This window comes from Bombus terrestris, chromosome 6 (assembly GCF_910591885.1).
Source record: "Bombus terrestris chromosome 6, iyBomTerr1.2, whole genome shotgun sequence".
NCBI lineage: Eukaryota > Metazoa > Arthropoda > Insecta > Hymenoptera > Apidae > Bombus > Bombus terrestris.
The window spans coordinates 22,367,420-22,385,445 of record NC_063274.1 but is presented as its reverse complement, the minus strand read 5'-3'; the positions used below and the strand labels follow the sequence as shown (position 1 = coordinate 22,385,445).

At 29.8% G+C, this 18,026-nt stretch overlaps 1 protein-coding gene and 1 non-coding gene across 6 annotated transcripts in view; both read left to right on the top strand.

Moving 5' to 3' along the window:
* Positions 1-17,359, top strand: part of LOC100645931 (eukaryotic translation initiation factor 4 gamma 3) — a 46,271-nt gene extending 28,912 nt beyond the window's left edge. For all 5 annotated transcript variants that reach the window (XM_048406524.1, XM_048406525.1, XM_048406526.1 and 2 more), the window contains exons 6-25: positions 267-463; positions 1,173-2,073; positions 8,878-9,683; positions 9,763-9,867; positions 10,049-10,360; positions 10,448-10,669; positions 10,761-10,837; positions 10,996-11,155; positions 11,237-11,501; positions 11,776-11,873; positions 11,982-12,142; positions 12,348-12,400; positions 12,618-12,847; positions 13,192-13,361; positions 13,581-13,660; positions 13,838-14,064; positions 14,140-14,277; positions 14,354-14,429; positions 14,517-14,666; positions 14,741-17,359. In XM_048406524.1, the coding sequence (XP_048262481.1) occupies positions 267-463; positions 1,173-2,073; positions 8,878-9,683; positions 9,763-9,867; positions 10,049-10,360; positions 10,448-10,669; positions 10,761-10,837; positions 10,996-11,155; positions 11,237-11,501; positions 11,776-11,873; positions 11,982-12,142; positions 12,348-12,400; positions 12,618-12,847; positions 13,192-13,361; positions 13,581-13,660; positions 13,838-14,064; positions 14,140-14,277; positions 14,354-14,429; positions 14,517-14,666; positions 14,741-14,955 (4,643 nt within the window). In that variant the 3' untranslated portion in view covers positions 14,956-17,359. The remainder of the gene's footprint in view (positions 1-266; positions 464-1,172; positions 2,074-8,877; positions 9,684-9,762; positions 9,868-10,048; positions 10,361-10,447; positions 10,670-10,760; positions 10,838-10,995; positions 11,156-11,236; positions 11,502-11,775; positions 11,874-11,981; positions 12,143-12,347; positions 12,401-12,617; positions 12,848-13,191; positions 13,362-13,580; positions 13,661-13,837; positions 14,065-14,139; positions 14,278-14,353; positions 14,430-14,516; positions 14,667-14,740) is intronic.
* Positions 12,946-13,111, top strand: LOC125385356. Its single transcript, XR_007224481.1, has one exon. It is a non-coding gene; the product is annotated as a small nucleolar RNA SNORA53 (small nucleolar RNA).
* Positions 17,360-18,026: the final 667 nt, after the last annotated feature.

The window sequence follows — 18,026 nt, the reverse complement described above, 5'->3', positions numbered from 1 at the left end:
TAAATTCAGATAGAAATTCAGATAGAAATTCAGGTAAAGATTTAGGTAGAGATCCAGGTAGAAATTCAGGTAAAGATTCAGGTAGAGATCCAGGCAGAAATTCAGATAGAGATTTAGGTAGATTTCACAAGCTCACATAAGCTTGTAGTATATACAAAAACTGAAGATGCTAATAACAAATATTACTATTTGAATAATTCAATATTAATTGATTAATCAATTAGGTCTTTGTATATATTGTGAATCATGTATTTTGTTATTTAAAGATATGTACTCAGGTCATAATGGTGGTGCAACAAGTGCGTCAAATAGTACGACAAAATCTCGGAAACCAAGAGGACAAAATGCTATTACTGATATTGTCGATCCTACTACTGGTAAAAACATAAGTCACGAAATTTATAAAGATAATGAAACTATTCAAAGTGGTGAATCCAGCAATCGTGAAACACCTCAGCCACAAGTGAGTAATATTATTATATTAATACACTAACAATTGACTATAAGAGCTTTGTATTAAAAAAAAAAAAAAAAAAATCAGATTAAATATAAATAAAACGCAAATGCTGGTATTCTAATTTTTATATTTATACCAATATTATTTTTATAATAATAACTTTTAGAATGAATGTGATGTTTTATTATACTCTTATAGTCAGTTGTTTACATTATTAATATCTGTACCCAAAAGCCATGATCATTGAAGTATTTTTAAGATATTTTTATTTCGGACGATAAGAATATTGTATGAAAATTTTTATTACTCTTTCTATGTTACTCCTACTACTAGATTTTGCATTTATGATAGAATTTTAGTAGTACTAAATTTACGTCGATATACAAAATTTGAATGAATTGATTAAGCCACTTAGCTTAATTGCAGTTAATTCTTATAAGAATAGAATTAATTTTTATCTGGATTAGGTATATTATTATGTAGATACGTTATTTACATACAGTTTTTTGTAATTCTGCTTATAGTTTGCAAACCATGGCTGAGGGGTTACAGAGGTATAAAATATATTGAATGTTCCTTTTATTTCGTTTAGTACATTTGGTTTTATTTCTCGTCCTATGATTTAAGTTTGGAGCCAGTTTTTAGTTGTCAAACATAATCTTTATCCGATTGCTATGTATCATTGTCTATCACGCAGAATTGGTGATTGTTACAGAATAATGACGTCGAAGTGCAAGCCGACTTTGCAGCCCGGGTTGCAAAAACACTTGTGAAAGTCGCGACCGAAGAGTCCAATTCCGACTCGACGGTACCGACTTGTGTATCAAACACATCTACAACACAAAATGTAACACAAAGTTTATCTAATTCCCAAACAAATTCTACTAATGATGTGAATAATCAGTGTAGTACCAGTTCAGCTACAACACAAAATGTACCTAACGTAACCGCGTTATGTAGTCAATCGTTAGGTACCACTAGTAATGTGTCTCAAATAGACTCTTGTGCAATAAAAACAGAGTCAAAATCATTACAAATTCCTGTGAAGGAATTTCAACCTCGAAGCGATTCGAAAAGTGGAGTCATCGAGGAACTACCATTAGCTATATCACGTAACGTAAACAAGGATGATGTTTCTGCGCAGTTACCCGCAATGATTGTAACTGAAGTTGAAGTGAAGAGTACGAGTGCCACATCTATTATAACACAGACATCAGTTTCCATTGTGACTATACCAAGTACGAACGTTCCGGAGGCCCCTAAACCGTCCACCACTGCCCCAAGTGCTAACCCTGTTCCTGCCAGAGAACCGTTCCCAAATTTATCCAATAAAAATTCATCTAATTCACCACCTAGAAGGAAATCTCAGACTCACACCCACAATCAATCTACTGCTACTGCTACTATTTCTGCTGCTGCAACTGAGTTGCCTTCGAGTGCCAAAGAACAAAAAGATAAAAAGACGAGGGAAAAGAGTCTTAGTTCTAGAGGTACTACTCCTACACCTGCTCATAATCAAACTGATCATCACTTGAAAACCAATGGAGATGCGTCTGCTGATAAACCGGAATCTGATCCTGTTCGAACTGAAGTTCAACAACAAAAATCTTCTGATGGTAAGTTTTTACAAACTTCTAAGTTTTCATTTGTTTTATCAGTTATTTTTCTGTTTGTTATTGTAATACATAATTCATGATAATGTATTCAGAGTAATATATGATATTGCAATAATAATGCTCAAGTAAGGGATATTATATTATATTTATTATTATATTTAAATTTTTTGATTGATATTTGAATAATATTATATAAAAAAGGCATTTAAAATGCAGATAATATATTTTATCTAAATTTAAAAAATTAAATTTTTTATGATTTTATATTGCTAATTTTTAATTTATGTGAGGTATATTAGCTAATATTTTACAGGAAATATTTCTTTATTTTTCTCTTTTTTATTCAAAATATTCGTAGTATATGAACATATACATTATTGTTTAGTTTACATTTTTCTTACAAATAATTGATCTATGTTTTTGTATAAACATTTCTTATTTGATTTACAATATTATTGATAGTCATGCTTGTGATCGTTAATCATTTTGTATGTATCCTATACTCATATATTGCAATAATGATTTTTCGAGAGAATATGATATTTTCATATACATATACAAGTTAGAGTTATACATTAAGATTTCCGATATATCTACATAGTTTCCCTCCGTTTTTCTCATATCACTGTAATTTGAACTTTGCTTCTGTGATAGCTTCAATAATCATTATTGTTCATAAGTTTACATATTAATTGTTATGAACTAGTAATTCGGTTAATGTTAATGGTAAATCGTGGGATATAGTGTGCTTACCCGCGAAGATATTTTCTCAAATAGGCATATTTAAAACGTATGTATCACATGTGTAAAGGAAACGTATCTCTTCAGTTACACACGTGGAAGTATTTTGAAACTTTTCATTCTTTTTTACAAAATGTGAAGCATCTATGAATGAAATGTCGTGTGGTTATGTTATTTAAAAATATCGTTAAAAGGAAGGGTTGTTGGATATTACTGTAATGTTACAATACGATTTACTTTGATTCTAACCTAAAAGTTTTATAATTCCTTCTGCTTGTATCCAACTTAATACATTAATAATACATTAATTTCGTATTCATTTCAATATACATTAAAGCATTCAATATACATTCAATATACATAGATTATTTTTACACGTATACGAAGAAGTTTGCATTAAACGACACATTAAATGTTTCTCAAAATAGATTATGCAAGATGATACTTTTTCATGAAATTTAATATGGTACATTTAAGCAATAACATTATTGAAATTGAAAGATATTCGAACAGTAGTAAAGACACTAGTGAAGACACATTATTTAAAACATATATCTCAAATTTATAATTGAAACGATCGAATAATGCTGTAAGACAAAAATTTCTTAAAAACAAAAATATTTAGATCGTAATAATGATCTAAGTGGAAACTATTAATTTTTAAAGTAGTTCTATTATAAAACATTAATTTATATTGCAAAGTGGAATAAAAGTACAGGGATGTCAATTAGTTCCATTATAGATATTATTTAAAAATGGGGACAAAAAGAACGTTAAGTTTTCGTTACTAGTATGGAGGAAAATCGAGCAAAATAGTTTTCCGTGTATTTGTCAAACCTTAATTTTATTACGTGAATTCTTATTTCTTGGGGAAAAATAGCTTTTAAATATATGGAATGAAAGAACTATAGTGACGATAAATACATTGTGCATGAGATAAAAATTTTCATTCTTAATTGCGTTAAATTAAATTCAATCATTTCAACAAAATTGCATTATACAAGTTACAAATTTGATTATTCCTAGTAACTTTTAAAAATTTGAGAATATTATGAATAAAGTGTAACATACATCATGTAATTTATTGGAATGCGTGTTTCTAATGTGAACGGATCTTTTTTCAATGATTGAAATGCAAGGTATATAAGTTTCATATAAACTCCGAAGGGAGCTTCGAACCAAACTGTGACATCATACGACGAAAAGGCGCGAAATGTACCGAAGGTACACGAACATCGGCGATTGTGTTGCTGGAGGGAGGTTCCCGACTTGTTTCCTCTTCGAACAACGGAGGTTCCTCCAGTAGCCAGCACGTGCTGTGCTAGCCAGCTGTATTTTTTACTCCGTTTTCCCATTTCCCTTTTCCTTTTATAATTATTATTTTTTAATCAACAATTGTATATTCGTAGTTATACATAATTCTATATTTACATTCATACTACTTAAAAGGTTACTCATCTTTGAGCTTGCATACTTCATAACGTAACGAATACGCTTAATGTATTTGCGTCTTTACTATATTCCGTTCCTATATAAGGTTTCTTTTTTATCTTGCGATATTCTGTAGAATTTATACACGTAATCCTTTATTTAATTGTAACGAGCGCCCTTTACACGCATCGTTTTTCTTTCCCTTATAAAAATCTACGCGTTTCTATTTGAAAGTTCTTATGTGTACTGGCTTTAAAGGATACAGGTCTTATTGCATTCTTTTTTTACTTTTTTATTTTAAATTATTGTTACTGTGACAAAGTGATCAAGCGGATGCAACGACCACGGCAGAGGAATATCTTGATACAAAATGTATGTATAAATTATTTTGGTTTGGCCTTAGAACAATTTATCAAGTTAATAGACATGGTTGCAATATAATACCTGCTTTTCGCAACGTTGGTTCCGACATCTTGTATTCATAAACTTTCTCAAATGTGAGCTCCATTATAACATCTAATACTTTTTTATACTTACATATTTGTAATTGGTTTAACGTTTTTCGTAGTTTTCTCCCAAGTTGTATATTTATTCTTTGAAAAGAAAGTAAATCTTAAATCGTGGAAAATATATTTCGAAGCATCACTTGTGTTCAAATATGGCTGCTTTTGACCTCACGAGGCACATAGTGAATATCATATTTTAAGAGCTTTAGAATTATTATTATTTAGTAAGGTTAAAAGTTAAAAAGGACATTTATTACAAGAGGAAATTGAAGTATTTAGTTACTTTATGAAAATCCCTGTAATTTGGAATCTATAGTTAAATTTCGTCCATTACGTTTTAAACACGTGTTTCTGAAATGATTTAATATTCAAGCATTTTGCTTTTTATCCGTTACTTAAATTTATAGGCTTGCGTATATTAAAAATTGGTTAATATATAATGCTTATTTTACAGAATACAAGTATTTTCTACACAGTATTATTTACAGTAGTTTTATGTTTCTACGTATCAGTTTGCGTAGCCATTTTGTGAGCCGTTACAAAAGAGAACTACTCCATATTTGATCATCAGTTTCTGTGTATGATAACTGAAATCATTAAATTTTTGAATTTGTTCATTTTCTTTCTGTTGTTCAGATATTTTTTTTTACCACACGTGAATAATTTCGTTATGTTTAATAAGAATAACGTAAAGTAAATCATTCTAAAGTAACCTCTTAAGTATTTCTCATACCTTATGAGCAGAAAAATTTTGATTAATTTTTAAAGATATTTGTTCGTGGATACTATTCGTAAGCAAAATTGAAAAAAGTCTAGTATTGGTTAGACGCAGTAGCAGAGAAAGAAAAATACACATCTGGTCATTTAGAAATTGACCACGGGGGAAATTATTGGGTGTGTCACCATTACTTCATTTATGGATGACTCTATTTTTTACTAGATATCTAGATTAATATTATAGCGTGGAATTAAACGTGAAATACTAACTCAGTACAAGATTATTTCTCTTTCATTGATACTTTTATTACTCATTTCACTTCATAAAATATTGTTTGTTTCATGTGTCGAAATGAAGTAGCACCATTTTTGGGTATATGATAGTGAAAATTGTATTACTGTTCGGTCATTAAGTCGCATGAGGTCACGGCCACGCATGTATGGCGAGCTACATGCATGGTTTGAAGGTCTCTTAATGCCGTTTCACAAGAGCACGCGTCGTGCGTGTGCAAAAAATATCTTAAGACTTTCGGCGTCAGTGGCAACCTTGAGCGTTCACCAATCCGGTGAAAGGTTTCCACTGGTTAGAAAAAATGGTCGTATGAATTGTATATATTTTCCATACGATAAAATTCAATAAATTAATACATGATGCTATGCTAATTTTGTGAACAAATTGAATGACGATATACAATAAATTGGAAAATTTTCTTAATTCTATCAATATAAAAGTTACTATTTACCTGCTATAGTAATATAAATTGCATAATTTTTTATTATAATTCTGATTCTTAAAAATTATACAAATGAAATCGTGAAAGTGTCGTCTTTGAAGTATCGTCTTGAATTTTTAATTCCAATTGACATTTCCAATTTCTGCCCAGATGCATATGTTATGGTCAATTTTATATTCGGTATTACCTATAATTTTGCTATGTTTTTGAACTAATATAAGCTATGTATATTGTTCGAATATCCGATTCGGTAAATTTGATGAATGATAAAATGAAATAAATTTCGTGTATAGCTTTAACAATCATTCAGCGTTCTTTTTAGATATTGTTACCTCGACCTGCTTTTATAAAATCTTACTCAAGCTACTTTCATGCATCAAATTAACTGCTATCTTATGATAAAATACTTTTTTTAAAAGTTGTTGCTAAAGAATTGTACATAGACATAATTTTAAACGATTATTCCAAAATAATAAAATATTGTCTTTATGTTGCTTGCTTTTATTACTCAGGTATCTTATTTGATTTTGTTTTTCTTTGCTGTGCATATGCACATATAATTCTCTAGTATACATACATAGAAAAATTTTATTTCTAAACGGAATTGTTTATTTAGTATTATAAAGCTAAAAAATAGAAAGGTGTTCACTTGTACTGAATAAGTTTGTCAAGTTACGAACTATTCCTGTATTAAGAATTATTCATTAAAATTTCTGTCGAAAGATTATCATTTTACTGCATAGTCAACTAATTTAATTTCTTCTGTCAAGCAGTTATTTTAAAAGCTTTGTCGGAATATTAGTAAGATAATTCATACATAGTTTTCTGTTTAAATTTATATTTATTCGTTTACGATGATAAATGTGCAACTTTTTATAATATAACACTCACTCCAACAATCAATCAGCTCCATTAGAGTGTTTGTATTTATGGTTAGTCAAAGAAATGAAAAATTATGGATAATAGCGAATATGAAATTGATCATAATACAAGTTTTATCGTTGAAACTATCAACGTATCTTCCAGTGGAAGGTGTAGAAATTCTACTTTCGATACATTTCGGCTAAAGCAGTTCGTATGTCAGGTTAGGTATTAGGAAAGTCACTAATGCGCTTGCTCCGGCGCGCAACCGGCGAACAGAACTAATTTAAGAAATCCTATGTCGTGCCTGTCGGTTTGCACCAGTTCTCAAGTTAAAATAGATGCGTGAAAGTCGTGTAAGAAGAGCTTCCAAGGGAATTTTCGAAGTGTTACTACAGTTTTTTGAATAAGCTGGACCAAAAAATCTGTATACGTCGATCTTTTCATTGAGAATTCATTTGTACCTGTATTTTTTATTTGCTGTTATTCAGAGAATTCCGTTACTATAGTACTGTAATCTTGACTTTCTTCTGTGCTCTATCTCCCGCTGTGAAAAGAGTAAAAAAGGAATTTAAAATGCGTTGTGCACGGTTGCTCGTTGTTACGCGTGTGATCATGGATCCATCTACCCCAGTTTTGGCAAGCTTTTGGCAGATTTATAAATAAATACTGATTCAGTGCAGCAGTAGCATACAAGCTGTTGAAACTCGAGCCGCACAAAGAGTTTTATGTGGCAAGAATGTGATTTGCAATAATATGTAATATGCTTGTAATATGGCATTGACAGGCACACATTATGGCTTAAACATGCGTAAATAACAGTATATCATTGATTATTGATAATCGTGAAAATGAGTGACCGCAAAGTTAATGGTAATGCTCGTGTCAGCACCAGCTCCCGATCAAGAAGTAATCGTCGGGGCTCCAGAGACCATGGTACATATTTAATTATATATTAATATAAAACGTGAAGTGAGTGTGTGATAACACATGTTAAAAGAAACTAGTTCGCTACTTTCACCCTCATTTTCGTACTTCTATTTCGAATGTTACGGAAGTGCTCCATATATGAGCCATATAGAAGTCAAACCGATCAATTTCGTCCAGAATAATCGTTTGCTTTTGGAAACATTAAACGCTAATCGTGTATTTTAGTCTCGAAATTAAGAAATTTTTAAAAAATTGGGTTAATCAGTTTTTATTTTTTTATTTCTGTAATCACTCAGAAATTTATAAATTTTGGTAGATTTTAGAAGTTTCAATATATTACATGTATAATGCAATTTGCTGATTTGATTACATTAAAATCTTTGCGTTTAAATTATTTACTTTTATTTTATTTATTTTTAAATTATTTAAAGGATGTGGTATCATCGAATATATTTAGTTATTGCACGAGTAAATACACTTATTTTTAACAATATTATTTCGAGAATAACGAACTATCTTTCTCTTTCTTACTTCTTTGTGAAGGTATGATAAGATGATGTGCTAATGCAAAGCATTAATTTTTTCTCCTCTAATATTCATAAATTTCTGTATACATTAATAAAAAAGTGAAATGTCATACTACGAAATGTACTGTGATCTGAGACTATAATTATCCTTGGCTTGTAGCCGAAATACTCACTTTTCTTTACAGCTGCATCTCTCGGTAGTGATATCAATGTAATAATACTTTTGATGACTATTTACGATTCATGCATCGTGCGAATAAATGTATACTTTTACGTTTAAATCTAGTATTATATAAAGTTTTAGACAAGTTTTAGTAATCTAATTATTATATGTAATATGGTTTTTCTGTTTGTCAGGTAAAGCTATGCAGAAACAGAAGAGTAAAAACAGACTCAAACCCCGTGAACTTAATCGGAAAGGAGCGGAGAAAGAAGGTACAGATATGGATGCTTTCGTAAACACGGTACCTCCGGCAAAACCTGAAATAAAACAAGATAACAAAGATCCTTTAACAACGAAGGACAGTAATAAGGAAGGAAATCGTGAAATTATGAAAGATAATAAGGAAAAAGATAATTACGAACCAAAAAAAGAGAAGGAAGCTACTTCCGATCATACAAAGGAAAGGGCGGAGAAACAAACACCCGTGACTCCAGATAGCCTAAAAGAAAGTATTCTCATACAAACACCTGCTACAGAAAAACTGCCAAGCAACAAAGAAACTATAAAGGAATCTTCCCCTAAGATAGAGGATAATAATAAATCGAACGCATGTAATATGCAATCAAAATCAGTTCCTAATGATGTTGTTGATCATGTGAAAGTTAAAGAAGAGTCCGATGTACAAGCAATAGTAGCACAAAAGAATGAAGAGAATTCGAAGGTGTCAGCAATTCGAACGGTTAACGAAGATAAGCCGCAAACATCTCCGGTTATTGAAAAAACAACCGAAAGCGAAACTCCGGTTCAAACTGAAATCACATCCGTTACAAATCAAATACAATTGAAATATAAATATAAGGAGGATCAATGGAGCCCTATAAATAAAAGCGGTAAAAAGGTTTATGATCGTGAGTTTTTAATAAAACTACAGGATGATCCCAATAGCAAAATCAAACCGAATTTACCAGATTTAGAACTTGTTTTGAAAGATAGTTTGAAGGTATTGTATACAAATGATTATTCCTATTTCCTATTATTATTATAGATACGTATGATATATAAAACGATAATTCTTATAGGCAAAGAATAATGTTGATCTTAGGATATTTAAAGATACAAATATCAATAGACATGATGTTTTATTCCCTGGATTCATAAAACCGTTAAATGCAAATAACCGAGCGGTAAGTTGGAAAAGTAGAAATAGGTGGAGTTGGAATGATTAGTAAGTGATGTATTATAAATGGGAAAAGTAGTGGACTGAAATTCCTTGATAGAGAATATTTTTTCTGATATTTGCATTTTATTGTACATTAGATCATCATGAATGTTAACATGTTGAATAATGTATTTATCTTTATTTAGCCACCACCGAATCGGAAGAGCAATCCGGGGAAATCATCGAAACTAACAAAGCCAAATGTTATTCATGTATCATTATCTTTGAGGGAAGACGTAAAATTAAGGGAAACTGAAAATGCATGGAGGCCGGCAAGATTGAAAAGTTTGAATCTTAGTGAAGAAGAAGCTAAATCGGAAGCTCTGTACAAGAGAGTTAGGAGTGTACTAAATAAACTCACACCGCAGAAATTTAATACTTTAGTCGATCAGGTTCGTACATTAACCATCGACACTCCGGAACGACTGCAGGGCGTCATCAATTTAGTCTTTGAAAAGGTAAATCTATTTATTGAATGTGAATTGATTTATCTGCAATAATTATGTAATTCTTAGTTATGCATAATTTAATTTATTAACTTTTAGGCTGTAGATGAACCAAGCTTTTCTGTAGCATATGCATTAATGTGCAAAGAACTTGCTGTAATGGAAGTCTCAGGTTCAGACAAGAATTCAGACAAACAAGAGTGCTCATATACCTTCAAGAAACTCATTATTAATCGTTGTCAAAAGGAATTTGAAAGAAATCCAGTGAACGAGGTGGCAAGAGCTGCTAAGCTTAAAGAAATAGAAGAATGTACTGATCCCGTAAGTCCAATTAATAAATATTTCTGTATTGTATTGTATTATACATATTTATATTTTCATTATCATCAAATTGTTTTACATTTAAAATTAGGAAAAGAAAAAGGATTTGCAGTTACAATTTGAAGATGAAGAACGAAAGACACGTATAAAATCAGTAGGAAATATACGGTAAAGTAACATAAATGTAACCTAAAATATGTAGTTTTCTTGCAAAAGCATTACATTACCTTTCAATCTATAGATATACATAATGTAATGTACATTATAATTTTTGTTGATTTATTTTGTATTTTTTTATGTTGCATTTCTTACTTTTTGTTCTGCAGATTTATTGGTGAATTATATAAACAAGGAATGTTAACAACTAAAATCATGCATCGTTGCACAAAGGAGCTGTTAATTCAGAGTGATGAAGATAGTCTTGAATGTTTGTGCAAGTTGTTAACAACAATCGGAAAAGATTTGGAGTCAAAAGTGTCTGCAGAAGTAACTTTGTTTTTTATTATAATTAATAAAAAGTGTTTAGTTCGATACTAAAAAGATAATAATTTATTCCCTTTTTATTAGGAAATGCAAGATTATTTCAATAAAATGCAAGATATCGTTGCACGACGGGGGCATGGAAAAATTAGCTCTAGAATTCGTTTTATGCTGCAAGATGTAATAGATTTAAGAGCAAATAGCTGGATTCCAAGGAGAGATGATAGTAATCCTAAAACAATAGATCAAATTCAGAAAGAAGCAGATTCTGAAAGATTAGATAGCCAATTGAGTAATACTCCTTTGAGTACACCTCGAAAAGATGAACGTACTAGTGATAGAAAAAGGAATCGTAAGTATTTAGTTAGTGTAATATCTGAATTAATAGCACTATAACAAAGATATAAATATAAATTATAAATAAATTGATATTTTATAAATGGAGAACTCGCTTTCACAATACAGCAGCATGATGATATCACACATTTTTTGCCAGACTAGAGTTTCTGATAAGAATGATTGTATCGTGTATTCTGACAACTTTTATTTCATTGTTCACATTATTATATCGCTTATAAATAAATATACATAGTATGTTATTCAATCAATAATACATTATAATGCAGGTGGTGTTGGTCCCACTGATGATGGTGGTTGGAGTCAACCTGTTGTCAGAACAAGGCAACCATATTCTGTTGAGACAGCTAAACTTAAAAATAAACCTGTAAGCATTTATATTACTAAAACTTCAATAATAGTTACGAAAGGCTTATAGTCACAAGTACGGCGAAAATGAATAATAACAAATAAATATTCATCATTTTTATTTTAGCCTCCAATGGATGATTTACAATTAGGAAGCAGAAACATGTATATGTGGAAAACGCCTTCGAGTTGTGGCTCAAAGGCAATAAATTCAAATAAATTTGCATGCTTAGAAAATGTATCAAACTTAGATCAAGATAAACGAAAAACGTCTCCACAACTCTCTGGGTAAGAGAGTAATTTTTTTAATGATTATTATATTTCTTATTGTTCAATATTTAATAAAATAGGTGTGATGAAATATAGATTGCTAGGCTAGAGTTTCTGATATGAAGTATGACTTTAAAGATATCCTGAATACTTTTTTAATAATCGCATATAGGATATACAGAATAATCGGAAGAATTAATGTTATAATCTCATTTATTTTTAGATCAAGGTCTACTGGACCAAGAGAGTATGGTCGTGACTACAAACCTTCCTATGGTATGTCTATGATACATTAGATAATAAAAATATTAAATAATTTGTTGATTTTTTAAGCAAAAAATTATGAAATGCATGATGACAAATTTTTTATTTTTGAAAAGTTCAACTTAATGTTGTTAGCCAAAAGGATTCTGATATTTTAAAAAATACGTTTCACATTTACTTTATTCATATTATTTAAATGTAAGAAAATTTTATATTTTCATTATTACAGATGGTAGGAGTTCACGCAATGGTAGTCATCAATTAAGCAATTCGTCGTCGAGTAGAGACAGTTCGTTATTAGATAATTCACAAAGTCAAAGCGTTTCTATGCCACCGCCAGTGTTAAAGTCGTCCTCACAATCTACCTCTAGCAGTCATAAACCTCAGATGTCAGAAGAAGAATTTATGAAAACGTTAAACAAAATAATGAAAGACTATCTCAAAAATCCTATCATTGAAGTGAGTTTTTGCTATATTCATATTCTATGTTTATATAAATTATTATATCACAGTATTAATTGATTTCCTTAGTTGATAATATTGTGATTATTAACATTAGCACGCTCCTTAGATCCATCTCTGCTTTTTGCTAGGAGATGCTTGAGTCATTAGTGTGCTAAATTATATAATACCTTCCTTCTGATCTTCTTAAACAATGTTATAAATAAGCTATAATGCTATATTTATATAAATAATTGCTTGAGTGATCAGTAGGTGGACACACTATTTTATTTAACAAATCCATCCTAATAAAATACAATTTATTTAAATATCTGTTATAATTGGAATTTTTTATTTTGTAGAAAGTTTCTTTGGCTATTCAACAGAACTTCGATAACACATTAACAAAATTCGTACGTGAATTGATCAATTTTGTTCTTGAAAAATCACCTCTCGACAGAGAATGCATATCGTATCTTTTGTCGCATTTAATCACTGAAAAAATTTTACCTATATCACATCTAAGAAACGGGTAAGTTATTTTGTACATATGTATGTCTATAATGTTATTTGATGCACTAATTAAGATCACTTTTTAATTAAATCTTTTGTATAAATGATGAAATATTTATGCAGAGAAAAAGGTGTTGAATAATAAATACAAAGCCAAAAGGATACTGATTAAAAATTTCGGTATAAAGATTCTAAATGTATGTTTTTTCGGTAAAACTAATCACAATTACCTTTTTAGATTCATTGAAATATTGGAACTAGTTGATGATCTTGTACTCGATATACCCAAAGTTTGGTTATATCTAGCAGAGATATTGTGTAAGTAAATAACATTAAAACTTTTTATGTTTAAAGATAACTGTCATTTATGATGATTATTCTTTACCGTAGAGTTTCCATGCGGGAATTTTAGCTCAACAGGACTGAAAACAATGACAAAAAATACTATTTATGCCAAAAGAAAATTAGTATTATGATATTTCTTTCTTTTTACAGCACATCCAGTAGAAGAGGAGGTAGTCCCCCTAACCGAGTTGAAACCTATATTTGATAGTTTAAGAACTCGGGGATATGTAGGCAAATTCCTTGGGGAATTGCTGTCGAAAATATTTCGAGATAAAGGACATAAGTGGATTGCAGATAAATGGGACCAAAGTGGACTTAAGTTGTGTAATATAATTGATACAGAACTTGAAGAAATTGACAAAATCATTAAAGATTACGTAAGTTGGCGCTAAAATTATTAATAAATGTTATTTTTAAATAACGGGGATTAAGAATAATGTTATTGTTCATAGAACTTGGAGTTCTGCATTGGTGATTATAATAGTGCCAAAAGCTCAACTATTAATCAACCCACAATGCAACAAATTCATGACGAACTTAGGAGACTAATGAAAGAAAGTAGTTTCGATGAAATTTGTGGGTGGATAATTGTAAGTATTTTAAATTTAATTGTATATTATTTTACAAAATATTAAATAGTTATACTTCATTTATTGGTCATTACAGGTACATGTAGGTAATCGGGTCAAAGAACCTACTTTTATTCGAGTATTAACGACTGCCATTTTAGAGACGTCCATGGGTACGTTTTGCTATTTTATCATATTTCTTCTTTAACATTTTTTAGTTACTATAATTGTTTGTGTGCTTTTTTTATTGTTATTATTAGAACCAGTGAACAGCAGGTGGTGTTTAAATAGTGAAGCTTTTATTAACTTGCAACAATTAATTCGCCGATTCGTCGATGCAAATGAATCTTTAGAATTGCAGTGTCTTTATGCAATCCAACTTCATTTACACAATCTACAATATCCACACGGTAACATACAAGAATATAATGTTGTTCTCTGTAATAAAAAGTTTGTTATAATTATAAAAATTTTTTACCTACAGGGACTCTCTTCAATATTATGACAAATTTGTCGGATTATAACATAATTTCAAGCGACGCGTTCCTAACGTGGAAAAAGAGTCCTGAACCAGCCCAACGTGAATGGCATGGAGTCGCGACGATGGCGCTGACTTCGTTTTTCACTGGTTTACAAGAAGCTGATGATGCTTCCAGTGTAGAAGACGTATCAACTAGCGTCAGCCAAGAACGTTGTTGACGATATCATGATCGGGTACATTATCGTCTATTAAAAAGACTTAGGTATATGTTTCCTCGATAAAAAAAAATACGCGAGTGAAATCAAATTGCAGTTTTTTAAAGGAAAACATCATATGTATTGAAAGAATACAGAAAGTGATGTGCGCGTGTGCATGTATTATAGTATAGAACTTCAAAGAACAAGAAGTGACAGATAATAAAGAAGGTTATCATAAAAACGGACACAATAGCTGAGACCGCTATACATAATGAAGATAAAGATTAATTATTAATTATGATACAGAAGTAAATACAAGATAATTATTATATATAATTCATTGAAATGGTTTAAAGTTTAAATAAAGCAAAAAAAAAACACTCAAAGACATTATCGTATTTCTTATGTGTTGCGATGTCACTGCAGCTTGTCAATCGCCCAATAAATTGAATATTACGTACAATTTTTCTTTTACGCTTTATATTGGAAACTCGAAAAAGCTATATTCAATTTCATCAAACGATATTCGCAAAACAGCCGGTACTTGCTATGTGCAAAGTAGATAAAAAATTAAAAATCAGATGTGTATAAGTAGATCAATTTTAAGTAAATTATATTTGAGACATATGCAAAAGAAAACTATTGATAACCAAGCCTGACGCAAGGGTAATGGTTGTTTCTACGATTATAACAAATATAACAATTATTAATTTATATCTTGCGAACTTATAATGTATTCAACCGTATGAAGAAAGATATACATTCACAACTAAAAGTGAATGAGTGAACACTAAACATAACATTACGAACCATGTTGTAGTTCGGTGCGATATGTTTCGTAATGCAAAATATGCTGAAACTAGAAAAAAGATACAAATGGTGTGCATATTAAGGCGCTACTATTTTTTAACATTAGTTATTTATGAACATTGAGAGAGCAGGTCATAGTGCGTGGAATATAATGTCTGCATGAATCCAGATCGACCGTATAATAGGAAATTGTATAAAATTATTACACTAATTTAAAGTACAGTGTGAAAAATACATTTTCTGAATATATTACACACACACGTGCACGCACACGCACACACACGATTATATATATGACTTTATATATATAGTGTGTGCGTGTGCGCGCGCGCGTGTGTGTGTGTATGTACATTTATATATAATACACAAAATGAAATAGGAAATTTGAATGCAATCATTGAAAAATTTTCGTTTAATTTTAGAAAATACTACATTGTTTTTGTCTAATGTTTCTCGTATTGAATGTATTCTCCTTATTTAAGAAATTGTAATTATTAATTAATACCGAAATGTTCAAATTTGTTATTTGATTATTAGATACTAGCAGAATTTGTCATTTATCATTTTTTCAAAGTTTCTCTGCGTTGTTGAAGGGATAAAAGGTTACCACGTAGATATTTTATCCAACTTGCATAAATACATATGTATGCGTAAACATGTGTTTATACATGTACATGTGTATGTAAATATACAATATAAAAAAATTATAGTTCTTGCTTCACAGAATGTCCATAGCTTGTTCTTAAATTTTCATACGATATATACCCTTCACCATCGTGAGTTCATTATATGTTTATTTCTTTCATCGCATCTTATAATTACACTATATAATTTACTTGTATTCCAAATTCTTTATTTCTGTTTAATAATTAAAATTAATTACAGAATGTTGAAAAACTTTTATGTTTTTTGTGAATTATATAATAGAAAATTTTTAAGTATAAAAAACGCAGCATTTTTTTGAACACGACAAAATCGAAGGAGATAAGAAGGATGAGATTGTAGGAAAGGTCACATACATCACTATTACTTTTTTCACACTGTAAAAATGAGACATACATGAAATACAGAAGAATGGAAAATTTTGTGTATGAGCTAAGTATTAATGATTTATAACATTTGTCTCCTTGAAAGATTTCATTCTACTTCAGTAGTAGAATGTATCATTCGACGGGTTGAAACATAAAATAGAAGACGCAGTAAATGAATAAAATTACAATAATTTATATATTAAACAACGTTGTTGAGGAAATGTCGATAAGTGAATTACAACAAAAAAACGATCCCTGTAAATATTTAATAAGTAAATATTGTAAGTGAAATATGATCAGTTTGCAAAAATAATGGAAGAAGATAGCATTGTTATTATGCTGACTGGAATGCTGCACATGCATGCGACGCATTGTGCCGATGGTTCACGTATGAACACGCACGTATATCACTATTTTACATATATTTGCGTGTGCCTACGTTTACATTAATACATATATACAAAATATAAATAAAATATCACGAAAAATTCCAAAACACAATACAAAAATACACACATACACTTCTATGATAAATCATATCTATTCATAAAAGAAAAAAAAATAAAAAAGAACTCCATGTCAAACTGTTGTTGATTATTTTCTTGAATATATGCCTGTCTAGATACATCGATCACACCGCCGAAGAAACTGATTAATTAAATTAGTAACCTGTATATTTTTTTGTAACATTGTTTAAATAATATTGTTTCCATAATCCTGAACGAGATACGTGTAATACTATATATTATATATATGTACACGATTTCGAATAAATCTTATTAAAATTTCAACGTTAATATCTGATGCACTTGAAATTTCAAAAATTGTAGATATTGTATACTTAACAGGATGTAATAATTTACAGTATAACATTAAGATGCAATAATTATAATCATACTGTAATGTATCACGTAAATACGCATTTTTAGAAAAATACTAAACGCGTAATATCCTATATTGTATATTTATTACAATGTAGTTATTTTATATGTATGTAATATAACTGAAATTATTTATAACAAAATAATAAGGCTTCTGATATACATCCATCAAAATATTAGTTACCTTTCACGATATTTTCTTAAAACTATCTTTTATTTCCTTTAACGTAAGAGTGCTAAAATAACGTATATAAATAGTATATAATATCATCGAAGGTTTTCTATCTATGGAAAATATTTAGCAGAGGATAAGCACATTTTTAATATAATGTATAGCATTTATATTATATATCAATGAACTTTTTACATC